Source organism: Salvelinus namaycush, chromosome 40, assembly GCF_016432855.1.
Source record: "Salvelinus namaycush isolate Seneca chromosome 40, SaNama_1.0, whole genome shotgun sequence".
NCBI lineage: Eukaryota > Metazoa > Chordata > Actinopteri > Salmoniformes > Salmonidae > Salvelinus > Salvelinus namaycush.
In genome coordinates, this window is record NC_052346.1 from 17,079,863 (window position 1) to 17,097,213 (window position 17,351).

The 17,351-nt window shown below is 44.7% G+C and overlaps 3 protein-coding genes across 7 annotated transcripts; 2 read left to right on the top strand and 1 right to left on the bottom strand.

The window, feature by feature from the left end:
* The first annotated feature begins 602 nt into the window (after positions 1 to 602).
* Positions 603 to 4,778, top strand: LOC120033614 (emopamil-binding protein-like). The gene is made up of 4 exons (XM_038980045.1): positions 603 to 994; positions 1,086 to 1,155; positions 1,472 to 1,610; positions 3,505 to 4,778. The coding sequence occupies exons 1-4, from the start codon at positions 806 to 808 to the stop codon at positions 3,740 to 3,742; spliced, it is 636 nt and encodes a 211-aa protein (XP_038835973.1). The 5' UTR covers positions 603 to 805; the 3' UTR covers positions 3,743 to 4,778.
* Positions 3,843 to 6,345, bottom strand: LOC120033615 (ADP-ribosylation factor-like protein 11). Its single transcript, XM_038980046.1, has 2 exons — positions 5,575 to 6,345; positions 3,843 to 4,573 (listed from the first exon to the last, which is right to left on the bottom strand). Exons 1-2 carry the CDS (start codon positions 5,799 to 5,801, stop codon positions 4,267 to 4,269), a joined length of 534 nt encoding a protein of 177 aa, XP_038835974.1. The 5' UTR covers positions 5,802 to 6,345; the 3' UTR covers positions 3,843 to 4,266.
* LOC120033610 (RCC1 and BTB domain-containing protein 1-like) lies at positions 5,167 to 17,027 on the top strand. Of its 5 annotated transcripts, XM_038980033.1 has the most exons (13): positions 5,167 to 6,269; positions 6,357 to 6,386; positions 7,065 to 7,299; positions 7,473 to 7,623; positions 7,771 to 7,937; positions 8,539 to 8,697; positions 8,839 to 8,946; positions 10,693 to 10,835; positions 12,997 to 13,190; positions 14,396 to 14,522; positions 14,700 to 14,851; positions 14,975 to 15,105; positions 15,625 to 17,027. In XM_038980033.1, the coding sequence occupies exons 2-13, from the start codon at positions 6,370 to 6,372 to the stop codon at positions 15,763 to 15,765; spliced, it is 1,725 nt and encodes a 574-aa protein (XP_038835961.1). In that variant the 5' UTR covers positions 5,167 to 6,269; positions 6,357 to 6,369; the 3' UTR covers positions 15,766 to 17,027. The 5 variants fall into 5 exon arrangements, with proteins under 5 accessions (XP_038835961.1, XP_038835962.1, XP_038835963.1 ...); XM_038980034.1 differs by having other exon boundaries at positions 5,167 to 6,386; positions 13,000 to 13,190; XM_038980035.1 differs by lacking the exon at positions 6,357 to 6,386 and having other exon boundaries at positions 5,167 to 6,301.
* Positions 17,028 to 17,351: the final 324 nt, after the last annotated feature.

Below are 17,351 nucleotides of genomic sequence, written 5' to 3' on the forward strand. Positions count from 1 at the left end.
AACATTCTAGCCAATGAGAGTGCAGATACCCGTATGAACTGGCACAACCGATAGAAAAAAATCGTCGCAATGTCACGTGCAGGACATCAGTACACTCTTAGTAATTTAAGTATTATGAAATTTATATTTTATCAAATAAGCCTTACCTATCGAAATAGCAATTAACTTGTATCTTCACTAGATTCGACACTCATTGCTGCCCCCCCCCCCCCCCCCCCCCCATACAAAAACTCCTCACTTGGTCTGCTTAAACGCTTATTTTCAAGCGGACAGATTTTGGGCGGAGTCAACACTCGCTTCGCCTCTGGTTCACCAACTTCAGCTCCCTCTTCATTTTCTCTTAAGGGGGCCCACAAAAGTAGAGATTTATCCGACAGCCAATCATGTACTTCTCACAGCGTGACACTGTGGTGCAGGGGGGAGACGGCTACGGAATCCTTTTGGGACAAGACCATAGAGAAGGATAGAGGCCTCTAGTGGCCAAAATATATATTAAGATGGGAAGCGCCATTGAGGGCTTCCACCATTGTAATGAAGTCAACTGGGTGGGACTTCCAACTTCATTGAATGATCCCGCCTGGTGTCTCTGTTAGCGTCTTGTCCAACCGGGTCATCAGGACGGATCAGCCAATCATGAAGAAGAAAATATACTACTTCAAAATTGAGATTGACAGCATCGGCAGGGCAGGCAGACGCTATAATGGCACATATACAAAGATGAGTCCTCTATCTAGCTTTATGGACGAGACAATAGTTGTAAATTCAAATAGTAATTTGCATGGTTTGAGTCGAGTTTTCTGTGAAAATGGTATCGGCGGCGTTTAAAGAAACCCAATCTCTCTTTACTCCCGTGACGGTTTATTCTCTGTTGGCCTGCTCCGCTCAGTTCGTCGTGGGATACATCCTCGCGCATATATGGGGAAGAAAATGCTCTGGAACTGATAGATGGGTGCTCGTGTGGCTTTTCTACGACGCAATTGTTCACATTACCTTGGTGAGTGTGTGCCGTGAGTGAGAAGGCGTTGTCAACATAGAAAGTTAATTTGCAGCTCTTATTTGACTCTTTCTACTGTTTGTTCTTACAGGAAGGACCCTTTGTTTACATGTCACTTGTTGGAACCGTGGCAACTTCAGACAATATTTTTGCTGAACTTTGTAAGTAGGCTACCTTGACTGTGCAATATAGAAAACATGGATTAAACAAAATAATTTATAGTACTGTATTGTTTTTTTGTTTTTTATCATGCAAAATAAATTATTAACAATGGTGCGTGTGTTTGAGATGTGCTTTGGAGCCTGGTTGTGGGGAGACATCTAGTGGACATAGTATTAAAATGCTCACAAACTGAATAATATACAGGAATGGAATATCAATCACTGTTGGAGTAGAACAAAAACGTGCACCCTCTGGCCCTGGGGTCCCCCAGGAATCTATTGAGATACTGCTCTAACAGATATCCTGTCTATGTAGGGAAGGAGTATGGAAAGGCAGATGAGCGCTGGCTCCACTCTGACCCCACCATCGTCTCCTTGGAGCTGCTGACGGTGGTCCTGGATGGCATCCTGGCGCTGGTGCTTGTCTATGCCATCGTCAAGGACAAACACTACAGGTAGGAACACTGGTACTAAATATGCTTCATTGTTAGGCTTTTCTCATGCTTTATGCCATTCATTTCTATATTGGAACCATATTTCTTTATAGAGAACACTAATTATATACAGAATTGTCCCACTACACAAACGAGTGTTTACATACCATTAGCAAGTCACAATTTAAATTTTTATAGCGTCTGTCTTCAGCATGTGGTGTGTTGAATGACCTATTACCATATACATAGATGTAATGTGCATTTGGAAAGTATTCAGACCCCTTTTTCCACATTGTTACATTACAGCCGTATTCTAAAATGAAATACTGTTTTCCCCTCAATCTACAAACAATACCAATAATGACAAAGCGAAAACAGGACAAACACTTTTTAAACATTTATTAAAATATTAAAATATACATTATTTACGTAAGGATTTTTTGCTATGAGACTCGAAATTGAGCTCCGGGGGCATCCTGTTTCCATTGATCATCCTTGATGTTTCTACAACTTGATTGGAGTCCACCTGTGGTAAATTCAATAGATTGGACATGATTTGGAAAGGCACACACTTGTCGATGTCCCACAGTTGGCAGTGCATGTCAGAGCAAAAACCAAGCCATGAGGTCGAAGGAATTGTCCGAAGTGCTCCGAGACAGGATTGTGTCAAAGCACAGATCTGGGGAAGGGTACCAAACATTTTTTGCATTGTTGAAGGTTGCCAAGAACACAGTGGCCTCCATCATTCTTAAATGGAAGAAGTTTGTAATCACCAAGACTCTTCCTAGAGCTGGCCGCCCATCCAAACTGAGCAATTGGGAGAATGGCCTTGGTCGTGGTGACCAAGAACCCGATGGTCACTCTGACAGAGCTCCAGAGTTCCTATGTGGAGATGGGAGAACCTTCCAGAAGGACAACCATCTCTGCAGCACTCCTCCAATCAGGCCTTTATGGTAGAGTGGCCAGACGGAAGCCACTCCTCAGTAAATTGCACATGGCAGCCCGCTTGGAGTATGCCAAAAGGCACCTAAAGACTCTCAGACCATGAGAAACAAGATTCTCTGGTCTGATGAAATCAATATTGAACTCTTTGGCCTGAATGCAAAGCGTCACGTCTGGAGGAAACCTGGCAGCATCATGCTGTGGGGATGTTTTACAGCGGCGGAAACTAGGAGACTAGTCAGGATCGAGCGAAAGATGAACGGAGCAAAGTACAGAGAGATCCTTGATGAAAACCTGCTCAGGACCTCAGACTGGGGCAACAGGACAACCACCCTAAGCACACAGCCAAGACAACAGGAGTGGTTTCGGGACAAGTCTCTGGATTTCCTTGAGAAGCTCAGCCAGAGCCCGGACATGAAATCGATCAAACATCTCTGGAGAGACCTGGAAATAGCTGTGCAGTGACGCTCCCCATCCAACCTGACAGATCTTGAGAGGATCTGCAGAGAAGAATGGGAGAAACTCCCCAAAAACAGGTGTGCCAAGCTTGTAGCATATCCAAGACTCGAGGCTGTAATCGCTACCAAAGTTGCTTCAAAGTACTGAGTATAGTGTCTGAATACTTATGTAAATGTGATATCAGTTATTAATACATGTCAAACCTGTTTTTGCTGTGTCATTATTGGAAATTGTGTGTAGATTGCTGAGAACCCCCCCCCCCCCCCCCCCCCCCAATTTAATCCATTTTAGAATGTGGCTTTAATGTAACAAAATGTGGAAAAAGTCAAGGGGTCTGAATACTTTCCTAATGCACTGTACATGGAAAATATAGCCTGGGCTCAAGTTGGTTATCAACCTAAGTAAACTTGTCATTGTTTGTTTTGAATCTCAACAGTCAACGTGTGTTTTTAGCTTGTCTTGTTGTTGCACAGTCTGGCCCCCCAGGTGAATAGTTCTCCATGTTTGTTTTCAGGCACTTTGTCCAGATCACGTTGTGTGTGTGTGAGTTGTACGGAGGCTGGATGACCTTCTGTCCAGACTGGCTGGCAGGCAGCCCCAACCTCAACACAGACCACTGGCTCTACTTATGGATCTACCTGGTCTTCTTCAATGGGGTGTGGGTGGTGGTGCCTGGACTGCTGCTGTGGCAATCATGGTTGTCACTCAAACGACTTCACCCCTCCTACCAAGCCCCAAAGAAGCAGAAATAGACATTATTTTGTATGTACATAATAGGCATTAGCACGCCCACTACACAGAAAAGCCTGGCTACACACAAATAATATGCCATTTAGCAGACAGACATTTACATTCGGTTTAGCATGTTTTATTAGTTTATCATTAATATTTTTGTTTGAAGATACTTAACTTTATATTATTTTCCCTAGCTATCTTTCCCCACATCTCCACAGTGTAACAATACTCGCCAGTCTCCCTTAGCAGGCACATTTAACTGCTGTGATGTTAAGTGTTAAATCTCAACCATGTTGATCGCACAATCAAAATGCCCAAATATGGATCCTGCGTTTAGTTCATAATTGGATTGAGAATCCTGGCTCTTCCACAATCATTGTTCCGTTATCTGCATTTCAAATGGCACCCTATTCTCTTTATAGTGCACTACTTCTGAGGTACTTTCATATTGTTCTAGTTTAAGGTAGTGCACTATATAGTCAGTATCTCCGACTTGTCAAGTGTCTCTCACACAATGATATCTCCACTGACGTGTCTCCTCTCAGCTCTTCTTGATGAGTTTGGCCACAGAGAGGAAGGCTTGCTGGAGCCCCATTCCCTTCAGGCCGCTGCATGCCTGGATCTGCCAGGCTCGGTCTTTGTAGCTGGGCAGCTCCAGCTGGTTGGACACCTCTCTGATGTTCATGGTGTTGGGGAGGTCCTTCTTGTTAGCCAGCACCATCAGAGGTATTCCCTTCATGTTGTCGTCTGACAGGACATTCTTCAGAGCCTTCTGAGCGTCCCCTATACTGGCCCGGTCACTACTGTCCACCACGAACACCATAGCCTTACAGCCCTCCAGGTAGTACCTGCCAATTATAGAACTAGGGTAGTGTCTAGCTAATGATATAGCAATTTTAGCAAGTCATTAGTTGAGAATAAAAGGTTATTCTATTCCAGTACTCTACCAACCTGATCATGGGACCGGAGACAGAATGTGCATTTATTTGTTCTAGACTTTAACTATCTCACCTGCTTTAAACTACACTGAACAAAAATATAAACTCAACATAGTGTTGGTCCCATGTTTCATGAGCTGAAATAAGATCCCATACATTTTCCATACGCACAAAAAGCCTCATCTCAAATTTTGTGCACAAATTTGTTAACATCCCTGTTAGTGAGCATTTCTTCTTTGCCAAGATAATCCATCCAGCTGACAGGTGTGACATATTAAGAAGCTGATTAAACAGCATGATCATTACACAGATGCACCTTATGCTGGGGACAATAAGGCCACTAAAATGTGCAGTTGTCGCAACAAAATTCCACAGATGTCAAGTTGAGGGAGCATGAAATTGGCATGCTAACTGCATAAATGTCCACCAGAGCTGTTGCCAGAGTATTGAATGTTCATTTCTCTACCATAAGCTACCTCCAACGTCATTTTAGAGAAATTGCGTCCAACTGGCCTCACAACCGCAGACCACGTATAACCCCGCCAGCCCAGGACCTCCACATCCGGCTTCACCTGCGGGATCGTCTGAGACCAGCCACCCAGACAGTAGATGAAACTGTCTAATACAGCCCGTTTGTGCAGGGAAAAACATTATTCTGATTGGCTGGGCCTGGCTCCCTAGTGGATGGGCCTATGCCCTCGCAGGCCCACACCCCTGCCTAGTCATGTGAAATCCATAGATTAGAGCCTATTTAATTCAATTGACTGATTTACTGTGACTCAGTAAAATTGTTAATTGTTGTTTTATATTTTTTATTCAGTCTAATAACAGGCATTATGATTAGTGGAATGGGATGTGTTCGTAGTACTGGGCTAAAACAGAAATAGAATAGCACAGAACCAACAACTCACCTCCAGTTGGCCCTCATCTCGCCCTGTCCTCCCACATCCCACACGGTCAAGGCCGTTTTCTTGTTCAGATCCAGGGTCACCACGTTGAAGCCCACGGTGGGGGAAGTATCCATCACCAACCCTGTCTTGAGCCTGAAGAGCAGGGTGGACTTCCCAGATGAGCCCAGGCCCATCAGAACAACAGTGGGAGTCCTCTTGATGTCCCTCTTGGATAGAAGCAGCCCCATGACAGACACACTTGGCTAGGCAAAGCAGGGTCTGATGTAGAAGGTAAATAGGAAGTACGGCAGTCCCACCTCAGCTTCTGAACAATGTTGGTTTGTTGGGTCTTCCTCGGTAGTCTCTGATTTGCATCAACAAAAGGAGATTCGGTGATATGTGCAACCAGTGGCTCTTCTCGATTTTAAATAGTTTTTGTATTTTTGTCTGGGAGTAGGCGTGAAAGCGTCAGGTGTGCTCACTTGCTGCTGCCCTCCGGTGACTAGAGACTCACTCAACGTGAATAAAACTGAGTTTGAGTTTCAGAATATAAACATGGTCACCTTCTTTTGCCCATGACGTCAGAGTGTGTCCATCTGGACCAACGATCTGGACTGGGGCTCGAGCACAAAACTCGCTAAACTCAAAGCTGCTGCCTGGTACATTTGGCATCCTTACATCAGCGACGACAACAACGAAGTGACAGCTTTATTCTGGTAATCGTGCTTTCAAATCATATTTACTTGAGGTAGGTTTATTAATAGTCGAGCGGTTAAATGTATCTTTCTTGTTTCTCTCCTCAGTTTTCTTGATGATATGGAGCGATGCTTTAGGTACAGTAACGTTACAGCTTGTTAGCTATTAGTCAGCGCTGAATCTAGCCAGCTAGGTGCTAGGCTAGCTTGCTTTGTAGATAGCCAGCGAACGGTAAACAGCAAAGGGAGGCTGCCATGGGTGCAGCCTTCAACGTAGTGCATCGCTAGCTTGACCAGACATGTCGCAAGCTAGTTTGCTACCTGGCAGAAGGTAAGCTAACTAACGTTACTGTTATCCAGATAGGAGGCTAATGGATGCCGCATATATTGTGGCTAAGATACACGATTGTAATCCCGATGGTAAACAGAGTGCATGGCCAGGGATGCATTGGATCTGCAGTACTTACGTAGTTAGCTAACGTTACCTGGCTATTCATCCAATTATTTAACCAACTGTATGAGACAGTTAAAAGATCTGGATGGGAACGTTTGCCAAATAAAGTAGCCATTCCATCTCCATCTGCATGTTGTCTGTATGGCCCAAAACTATTTAAAACCATGTCGATATCATCGTGAGCATCCAGAGATAGCATTATAAAGTCCTGAAGTCATGTCTAACTTACTGCACAAGCCTTTGAGCAATTATTAACATATTTATGAATACCTTCATTGAAACCAGGGTGCCTCACCACTGAGGTTTAGACTAAGACACAGTGTTTTGTACGTGTCTGTCTTTTGATGGTTGTCTTGTAACAGTGTTAGCGGGGACAGTGGTGGCCTCACAGCCCCTGCTTCTCCCTCCCCTGTGTCCCCCGTCCTCACCCCGACCCCCCCACCGCGGAGAGCCAGAGTGAGGTACCCAGCGATGGTGGACGTGGGGAAGTGGCCCCTCTTCACCCTGCTGGGGGCTCAGGAGGTCTCCCGCATCAGGCAGGCCTGTGTCTTCGGAACCTCAGCCAACGAAGCCATCTACATCACCCAGGACGATGAGGTGAGACTGGGGGTGTCTCGATTGTATAGAATAACTTTTTATGTAGTGCAGAACTCTCTGGAAAGCAGTGGAAATGGTTACTGAGTGGAGTTTCTTGGTTAAATAAATATAATTACATGTAATGGCATCCTCTCCCTGCCTTCTCTTCATCTTTGTCGCTGATCTCCCTGTAGGTGTTTGTGTTTGGGCTGAACTGCAGTAACTGTCTGGGGACAGGAGACAGTCAGAGCACCATGGTCCCTAAGAAACTAGACTTCCTCCGAGGCAAGAAGGTGGTCAGTCTCAGCTATGGCAGTGGACCACACGTCTTACTGGCCACAGAAGGTATGCTGCCCACTTGCCTTACCTGTTTTTACCACCACCAAATGGCAACATTGGCACGTTACTAGAACTTTACCAAAAGTCAGTATAATTGTCATAGTGCAGCTCACTTAAATAGCTCTGTGTTACTTTGGTGCGTTTGTCTCCCAGGGGGAGAGTTGTTTGCCTGGGGGCACAATGGATACAGCCAGCTGGGCAACGGGACCACCAACCAGGGGGTGTCACCCATCCTGGTTTCAACCAACCTGCAGAACAAGAAAATAACACACGTGGCCTGTGGGTCCCATCACTCTCTGGCCCTGACACACGATGGAGAGGTGAGGGGATAGAAGAGGGGAAATGCTTGTTTAAGTCCTTTTACATGCACTTGTAACCCTGAAATAAGCCTGTTTCAAGATGTCAGCGTCTTAATGCTACTGCCACAGTGCTACTGCTAGGTACATAATGTTCAAGAGGAAAAAAACACTGTTGGTGGAGGTCGTGTGTAGCATTGGTGGAGGTCGTGTGTAGCCTGTCAGTGTGTGGAGTGCACTATGGAACCCTGTCAGGTTCAAGTTTTCTGACCAGGGCTGATCAGTGATCACTTGTCTTGGCTGTCTGTCTCTTTAAGTGGTTTATGTTTGTCCCAGCAGCAGGTTAGGAAGGTATTATCTCAGTTCACTGTGTCCAGGCGGGCTGCATCTAACCCAGGCCCACTGGCCGGGTCTCACACACGATTGAAGAGTTGATGTAGAAATGACTAATGATTTCCAAAAGTAGCCCTAAATATCTATCTTGGATGTGTTGAAATGTTACTCAGCACTGTAAAGGGGTAGTTACAACATTACCTAATATCATCGTTACCTAGGATCACTGGTCACGAGGTGTGATTGTGTGTACAGGGTTGACAGTCAGTGTGTATATGATTGTATCTGCTAGGTGTTTGCATGGGGTTACAACAACTGTGGCCAGGTGGGTTCAGGTGCCACAGCCAACCAGCCAACCCCCCGCAGGGTGACCAACTGCCTGCAGGGTAAAGTGGTGATGGGCATCGCCTGTGGACAGACCTCCTCTATGGCCGTGCTCGACAACGGGGAGGTGAGAGACCAAGCCCTTGGGAAGGATGGGTTTATATTGGATAGTTCCCTCCAGTCCAGTGAAAGTCAAAGCAAAATGTTATATAGCACCATACACATAAAGGAAGATATTGCTGACTACCGTGGCCTGTGTGTGTTGCAGGTGTTTGGCTGGGGCTACAATGGGAATGGCCAGCTGGGAGTGGGCAACAACGGTAACCAGCTGACCCCCTGTCGCCTGGCAGCCCTCCAGGGTCTCTGTGTACTACAGGTAAGACTGGACAGTAGTGTACACTACTACCACCTGTACAGTGGGGCAAAAAAGTATTTAGTCAGCCACCAATTGTGCAAGTTCTCCCACTTAAAAAGATGAGAGAGGCCTGTAATTTTCATCATAGGTACACTTCAACTATGACAGACAAAATGAGAAAAAAAATCCATAAAATCACATTGTAGGATTTTTAATGAATTTATTTGCAAATTATGGTGGAAAATAAGTATTTGGTCACCTACAAACAAGCAAGATTTCTGGCTCTCACAGACCTGTAACTTCTTCTTATTTAACAGGCTCCTCTGTCCTCCACTCGTTACCTGTATTAATGGCACCTGTTTGAACTTGTTATCAGTATAAAAGACACCTGTCCACAACCTCAAACAGTCACACTCCAAACTCCACTATGGCCAAGACCAAAGAGCTGTCAAAGGACACCAGAAACAAAATTGTAGACCTGCACCAGGCTGGGAAGACTGAATCTGCAATAGGTAAGCAGCTTGGTTTGAAGAAATCAACTGTGGGAGCAATTATTAGGAAATGGAAGACATACAAGACCACTGATAATCTCCCTCGATCTGGGGCTCCACGCAAGATCTCACCCCGTGGGGTCAAAATGATCACAAGAACGGTGAGCAAAAATCCCAGAACCACACGGGGGGACCTAGTGAATGACCTGCAGAGAGCTGGGACCAAAGTAACAAAGCCTACCATCAGTAACACACTACGCCGCCAGGGACTCAAATCCTGCAGTGCCAGACGTGTCCCCCTGCTTAAGCCAGTACATGTCCAGGCCCGTCTGAAGTTTGCATTTGGATGATCCAGAAGAAGATTGGGAGAATGTCATATGGTCAGATGAAACCAAAATATAACTTTTTGGTAAAAACTTAACTCGTCGTGTTTGGAGGACAAAGAATGCTGAGTTGCATCCAAAGAACACCATACCTACTGTGAAGCATCATGCTTTGGGGCTGTTTTTCTGCAAAGGGACCAGGACGACTGATCCGTGTAAAGGAAAGAATGAATGGGGACATGTATCGTGAGATTTTGAGTGAAAACCTCCTTCCATCAGCAAGGGCATTGAAGATGAAACGTGGCTGGGTCTTTCAGCATGACAATGATCCCAAACACACCGCCCGGGCAACGAAGGAGTGGCTTCGTAAGAAGCATTTCAAGGTCCTGGAGTGGCCTAGCCAGTCTCCAGATCTCAACCCCATAGAAAATCTTTGGAGGGAGTTGAAAGTCCGTGTTGCCCAGCAACAGCCCCAAAACATCACTGCTCTAGAGGAGATCTGCATGGAGGAATGGGCCAAAATACCAGCAACAGTGTGTGAAAACCTTGTGAAGACTTACAGAAAACGTTTGACCTCTGTCATTGCCAACAAAGGGTATATAACAAAGTATTGAGATAAACTTTTGTTATTGACCAAATACTTATTTTCCACCATCATTTGCAAATAAATAAATTAAAAATCCTACAATGTGATTTTTTCTGGATTTTTTTTCTCATTTTGTCTGTCATAGTTGAAGTGTACCTATGATGAAAATTACAGGCCTCATCTTTTTAAGTGGGAGAACTTGCACAATTGGTGGCTGACTAAATACTTTTTTGCCCCACTGTATGTCTCTGTCTGAATCGTCTACTCATGTCTACTTCAACTCAAACTAATACAAAACAGAATTGAGCCCAGAGCCTTGTTGCTGTCCACTCCCACTGTGTAAAACCCTTAAGGACTTGTCTTCCAGATTGCGTCAGGCTACGCCCACTCCCTGGCTCTAACCGACGAGGGCCTGCTGTATGCCTGGGGGGCTAACACCTACGGACAGCTGGGTACTGGCAACAAGAGCAACCAGCTCAGTCCTGTACAAATCATGGCTGAGAAGGAGAGGTAAGGGAGAGAACACACTCACAGGATTGAGATGTAGCTCTGGTGTCTACTACCGCCCACTAAAAGCCCCAGTTGATACTGTCATCTTTCAGAGACCAATGGTTAGTTCTCTTTTCTCTTCACCTTCTCTGTTGTATTCCATCCAGTAGGGATCCATACCGTAACACTGCATTGTCCAAACATTGGCTCACACACCAGATCTGGAATAATCTGTCTCTCTGAGTTTACATTATCCCTGTCACAATGAAGCAAAACTAGAATGGAGGGGAGAGATGGGGCCATTATGTTGTGGGCTGGGGTACAAATGGTTTTGACACTTGACAAGCATGAACTTTTCACTGAAAACATGCAAACCAGTTATTGGGATTTAATTCGGAATAGATCGTGGACATTTGTCATGTTCATTTCTATCTCTGAACGTTGTGTAACATGTCAACACTCGAATGAGCCTCAGGCTGGCCTTGAGATCAAGCTACAAGACAGTGGGCACAATAAAACCAGCAATCTTCTATGTCCATGGAATACGGTCATGGCTAGATAGAATACAGTTTGTCAAATTGACGTCAAAGTATAATATTTTAGCTAACCCTAACCTAATACTCCTAACCTGCTACGTTAATTCTCCTAACCTGCTGCGAAAAATCAATTCTGACATAAGCTACACTACATGACCAAAAGTATGTGGACACCTCATCCAACATCTCATTCCAAAATCATGGGCATTAATATGGACTTGGTCCCCCCTTTGTTGCTATAACAGCCTCCACTCTTCTGGGAAGGCTTTCTATTCGAGGTTGGAAGATTGCTGCGGGGACTTGCTTCCATTCAGCCACAAGCATTAGTGAGGTCGGGCAGTGATGTTGGCCGATCAGGCCTGGCTCGCAGTCTGCGTTCCAATTCATTCCAAAGGTGTTCGATGGGGTTGAGGTCAGGGCTCTGTGCAGGCCAGACAAGTTCTTCCACACCGATCTTGACAAGCCATTTCTGTATGGAACTCGCTTTGTGCCTGGGGGTATTGTCATGCTGAAACAGGAAAGGGCCTTCCACAAAGTTGGGAGCACAGAATGGTCTAGAATGTCATTGTATGCTGTAGTGTTAAGATTTCCCGTCACTGGAACTAAGGGGCCTAGCCCCAACCATGGAAAAACAGCTCCAGACCATTATTCCTCTTCCACCAAACTTTACAGTTTACACTATCCATTGGGACAGGTAGCTTTGTCCTGGCATCTGCCAAACCCAGATTCGTCCACCTGACTGCCAGATGGTGAAGCGTGATTCATCACTCCAGAGAACGCATTTCTGCTGCTCCAGAGTCTAATGACGCTCCAGTTGACGCTTGGCATTGCGCATGGTGATCTTAGGCTTGTGTGTGGCTGTTCGGCCATAGAAACCCATTTCATGAAGCTCCTGATGAACAGTTATTGTGCTGATGTTGCTTCCAGTGGCAGTTTGGAACTCGGTAGTGAGTGTTGCAACCAAGGACAGATGATTTTCACGCACTACACGCTTCAGCACTCGGCAGTCCCGTTCTGTGAGCTTGTGTGGCCTACCACTTCGCGGCTGAGCCGTTGTTGCTCCTAGACGTTTCCACTTCACTATAATAACAGCACTTAGTTGACTTGAGCAGCTCTAGCAGTGCAGAAATTTGACGAACTGACTTGTTGGAAAGGTGGCGTCCTATGACAGTGCCAAGGTTGAAAGTCACGGAGCTCTTCATTCTACTGCCAATGTTTGTCTATGGAGATTGCATGGCTGTGTGCTCGATTTTTATACACCTGTCAGCAACAGGTGTGGCTGAAATGGCCAAATCCACTAATTCGAAGGGGTGTCCATATACTTTAGTACATATAGTGTATATCCCATCTAGTTAAATTCATGGAACACCAGTGACTTCAGCAGTGTCCTGTCATTCTTCCTTCTCTTTTTCTGTTTCCTGTCTTCGTCTTAAAGGGGAGAGGGAGAGAGGCCCGCTGTAGGCAGCAAAAGGACAAGGGAAAACACTGAAAAGGCGTGGCACAGAGAGACAGAGTAGGGAGACGTGTAAAGAAACAATGCACTCAAGAATCACAGAATTTCTTATAGCGGTCAAAAGACACAGGAGAGTACTGTTACTTGGTAGAGTGTGTGTGTGTAACCCACTCCCCCCCCCCCCCCCCCCCAGCAGGATAGTGGAGATTGCGGCGTGCCACTCCACACACACATCTGCCTGTAAGACCCAGAGCGGCCAGGTGTACATGTGGGGCCAGTGTAGGGGTCAATCCATCGTGCTGCCACACCTCACACATTTCTCCTGCACTGACGACGTCTTCGCCTGCTTCGCTACGCCGTCTGTCATGTGGAGGCTACTCTCCATGGGTGAGTTCATTTAATCACTTATTCAATGTTATTTAAAGGTGCAGTATGTAACTTGGTTATAATGTGTGATTTTTTTTCTTTTTCTGATCTCTAAGTAGGTTCCCCTAACCCAGTGCTTCTCAATTATTTTCTGTTACGCCCCCCCCTAGGAAGAAGTAAACATTTCGCGCCCCCCCAACTCTCCGCTGCTACTGTAAATAAAATTGTTATAGGTACACCTCTGCATAACATTGTATCCTTATTAACATTAAAGAAAACAAAAAAAGAAAGAAATATAGATCAACTTACAACAAAGAATAACTTTATTAACATTGTTTTTTAGTCTGTAACAAAAAAGACTTAAAGTGCACTTTGCCTGAAAAATAAATAAAAATTCAAGCCTTATTTAAACTAAACATTTTTTGACCATTAGATACTGAAAAATATAATAAAATATAATCAATAAATAATAATAAATTCAAATTGATCAGCAACATTAACTCAGGAGCACAATATATGAAACACTAACTTATAAAACAAAAATGAATAAAACAATTTGTGCTGATTTTTTTTTATCAAAATGAGGAGGTCAGGATTAATGGCTACAATGAGAACGTTTTGCAAAGCGGGACGATTGTTGGCAATATTCGGCACGTTTTCGCTGAAAAAACTCAGGCGGCTTATCAGCGTGATTGGGGTGTAATGTCTTTAAGTGACGCCTTCATTTATTTGGCTTCATGCTGTCCGCTACCAACATTTTTAGACACAGTAAACATTACCGGTCTTTTCTCCTCTCCCACCGTAGTCACAGTGAAGCCCATCGCTACATACGCGTCGTCATATTTCCTCGTCTTAGCTTTCGTGAGACTTACGTTTGTCTCATTATCTCCGTCTCTCTCCGCCTTTCTTTTCATCCCTGTTAAATATTTTTCCATGGTGTCTCTGAAGGGTTTGTTATCTGCACTTCATATCTCCTGCTCTGTGCTGTGTGCTCTTGTTCGGTGCAAAAAAAAGCTACTCCCTGCGGCAAAAAAAAGCATGTTCCCCGGGGTCGCTCTGGCATCGCTCCGAGCCCCCCCAGGGGGGCGCGCCCCACTATTTGAGAAGGACTGCCCTAACCAATGGTCTAGGATAACCCTTTCTTACACACACACACACACACACACACACACACACACACACACACACACCATGATTCCCAGCTAAGGCGTTGTGTTCTGTCGTAGAGCATGATGACTTCCTGACTGTGGCCCAGTCTCTGAGGAAAGAGTTCGACAGCCCTGAGACGGCCGACCTCAAGTTCAGCGTGGACGGGAAATACATCCACGTACACAAGGCCGTGCTCAAGATCCGGTATGTGAATTTTAGTCCCCCCAAAATATTTGTATTATACTGCTGAAGCAAGCACACACATTGTCTTTAAGAAATGTAGCTTTTCTAGTTTTAGCCTTTCCAATAGGACCAACCAGGTACAATAAAACCTGTCTGTAGACGTAACACGACAACATAAGTGTCCATTGTTTCTGTCAGGTGTGAACACTTCCGCTCCATGTTCCAGTCCCACTGGACAGAGGACATGAAGGAGGTGATTGAGATCGACCAGTTCTCCTACCCCGTCTACCGCTCCTTCTTGGAGTTCCTCTACACTGACAACGTAGACCTGCCCCCAGAGGACGCCATCGGTGAGTTGGACTGAAGCAGGAATCCTGTTTAGGATCCATCCAGACTCAAAACAAATGACTTTATTGAGTTAAAGTCCATCCATAGGAAAGCCGCTGTGTGTACGAACTATGTCTCTGTTTCAGGCCTGTTGGACCTGGCCACATCCTACTGTGAGAACCGTCTGAAACGTCTATGTCAACACATCATCAAGAGAGGCATCACCGTGGAGAACGCCTTCTCTCTGCTCTCTGCCGCCGTGCGATACGACGCTGAGGTGAGACACACTGTGACAGAGTGTCACTACTAAGGGTTAACCACTCAAATGCTTAGTGGTTACCACAAGCTTCTTGAGGCTGCCTTCTACGAGAGACGTTAGCCATGTCATTATGGACATATTAGTCAGATGACCTTGTATACCATCTTATACATATTTAGGTACTGTATACCAGGGGTAGGCAACTGGATTCAGCCGCGGGCCAATTTTTTTTTTTTATGCGTAGCGGATGGTCGGGGGTGCTGGAACATAATTATAAGTTGTACTCTACAAATTGGATAAAACTAAGCCCCAAAATAGATTTGATTTGAAAATAACAAAGATACCTTGATTACCTTACGTTAAGCTGTTGTTTTTTTTCAGAATTCCTGGTGACTTTAGTCTTTTCTGACCCAAAACTAAGGGGGCCCCAAAAAATCACTTGGGGGGCCAGTTTTGGCCCGCGGGCTGCTTGTTGCTGACCTGCTGTATACTGTACCCGTGTTCATACTGTGACTGGATGTGATCGCTTCCCTGTAGGACCTGGAGGAGTTCTGCTTTAAGTTCTGTGTGAACCACCTGACAGAGGTGACCCAGACTGCAGCATTCTGGCAGATCGATGGCAACATGCTCAAAGAGTTCATCTGCAGAGCCAGCCGCTGTGGGGCCTTCAAAAACTGACTGACCACTAACCAGCCCCGAAGGAAGGACGAGGAAAGGGCTAGCATGAACTGGTTTGGCTTGACACTACTTGGCCATGGTAGAAAGGACAAAGAAGGAAATGGTATGAACATGGAAACGGCTAGCTTGAACCGGATCTCTAAATTGCCATATTATTCATCCATTGAGACAATGTCTGGAGTGGTCATCTGGTGAGGTCATCTGGTGACTATGGCTCACCTCCAGTTACACAGCCAAAGAAGCCAAAGCCAGTCCCTGCCTATGCACCTAATATTCCACGCGGACAGGTGGCACTGTGGGGAGGAAGTTCCTTTACCAGTCAAAACAGTGACATCAGAGTTCGTTGTCTGTCACTGCATGTTTACAAACCTGCTAAATGGCATCAGACTACTCAGTTAGCGTCAGTTTAATTGGAGGACCATAGATCTAGCTTAAGATGGACACTGTTACATGCCTGACAATGTCTGGTGGCAGGGGATGGCAGTCAACCCCCCCCCCCGATTGCCCCCTCCTCCCCCCCGATTTGCAGATTATTATTATATATTTTTTTGCATCAAAGTTGTGTACTTTGCTCTACTGTTGAAGGGTTGGATGTAGCTGGCCAGAAATATATTTTACACGGTTTATGGTTCAGAGCCTGTGGATGTTTTGAGGAAATGACAGTTTCAATATGATTTGTAATATGCTGTGTACTGACAAAGTAGAGCAGAGCTTGTCATTTATTCATTCAGGCACGTTAATTCTCGAGACTTGAGATGAACATGGTGATGCAATGCAACAATGAGCAGGAACTTGGTTTTCAACTCTTCAGTTCTTTTACCAGACAGAAAACAAAACATTTGGACCATATACAACTTGTTACTCTGTGTGAACTTTTTTATTCTTACAAAAATAGATATCTACATTTTTTACTATTATTGCATTCCTTTGGTTGAGATTACCCCTCCACCCCAGCATTTCCAATCATTCTGCTGCTTTGAATATTGTTTTAATGGTTTAACGTTCATTACTACATTCTAATTTACTTTGAAGCGAGTGTTTGTACTGAAATTTAAATTCAACGCATTGTACTCTTAGATTATTATTCTTTTTTTCAAAAATAATTTGTTGCTTATGTTTTATTTTTGCGATTACATTTATTTTGAAATATTTGCAATTATTTAGGATGGAAACAGTTGATATTGGTGCCACAATTCTCAACATGTTTATCGACTTGCAAGTCATGAGATGCTTTGAAATAAACAACTACATTATTGTATACATTTCTGGATGATGCAATAGAAATGACTTCAAATATTCTTGTTTTGAACATTCATATGAGCAATGACAGATAATTACAAACATGTCCTTATGCTGCCATCTAGAGGCCATCACATACATTCTCTAATCCTAGAGACACTAGCCTAATGAATACCATTTTTATTATAAACTGGGAGGGTTGAGCCCTGAATGCTGATTGGCTGACAGCTGTGGTATATCATACCCTATACCACGGGTATGATATAACATTTATTTTTACTGCTCTAATTACGTTGGTAACCAGTTTATAATAGCAATAAGGTACCTCAGGGGTTTGTGATGTATGG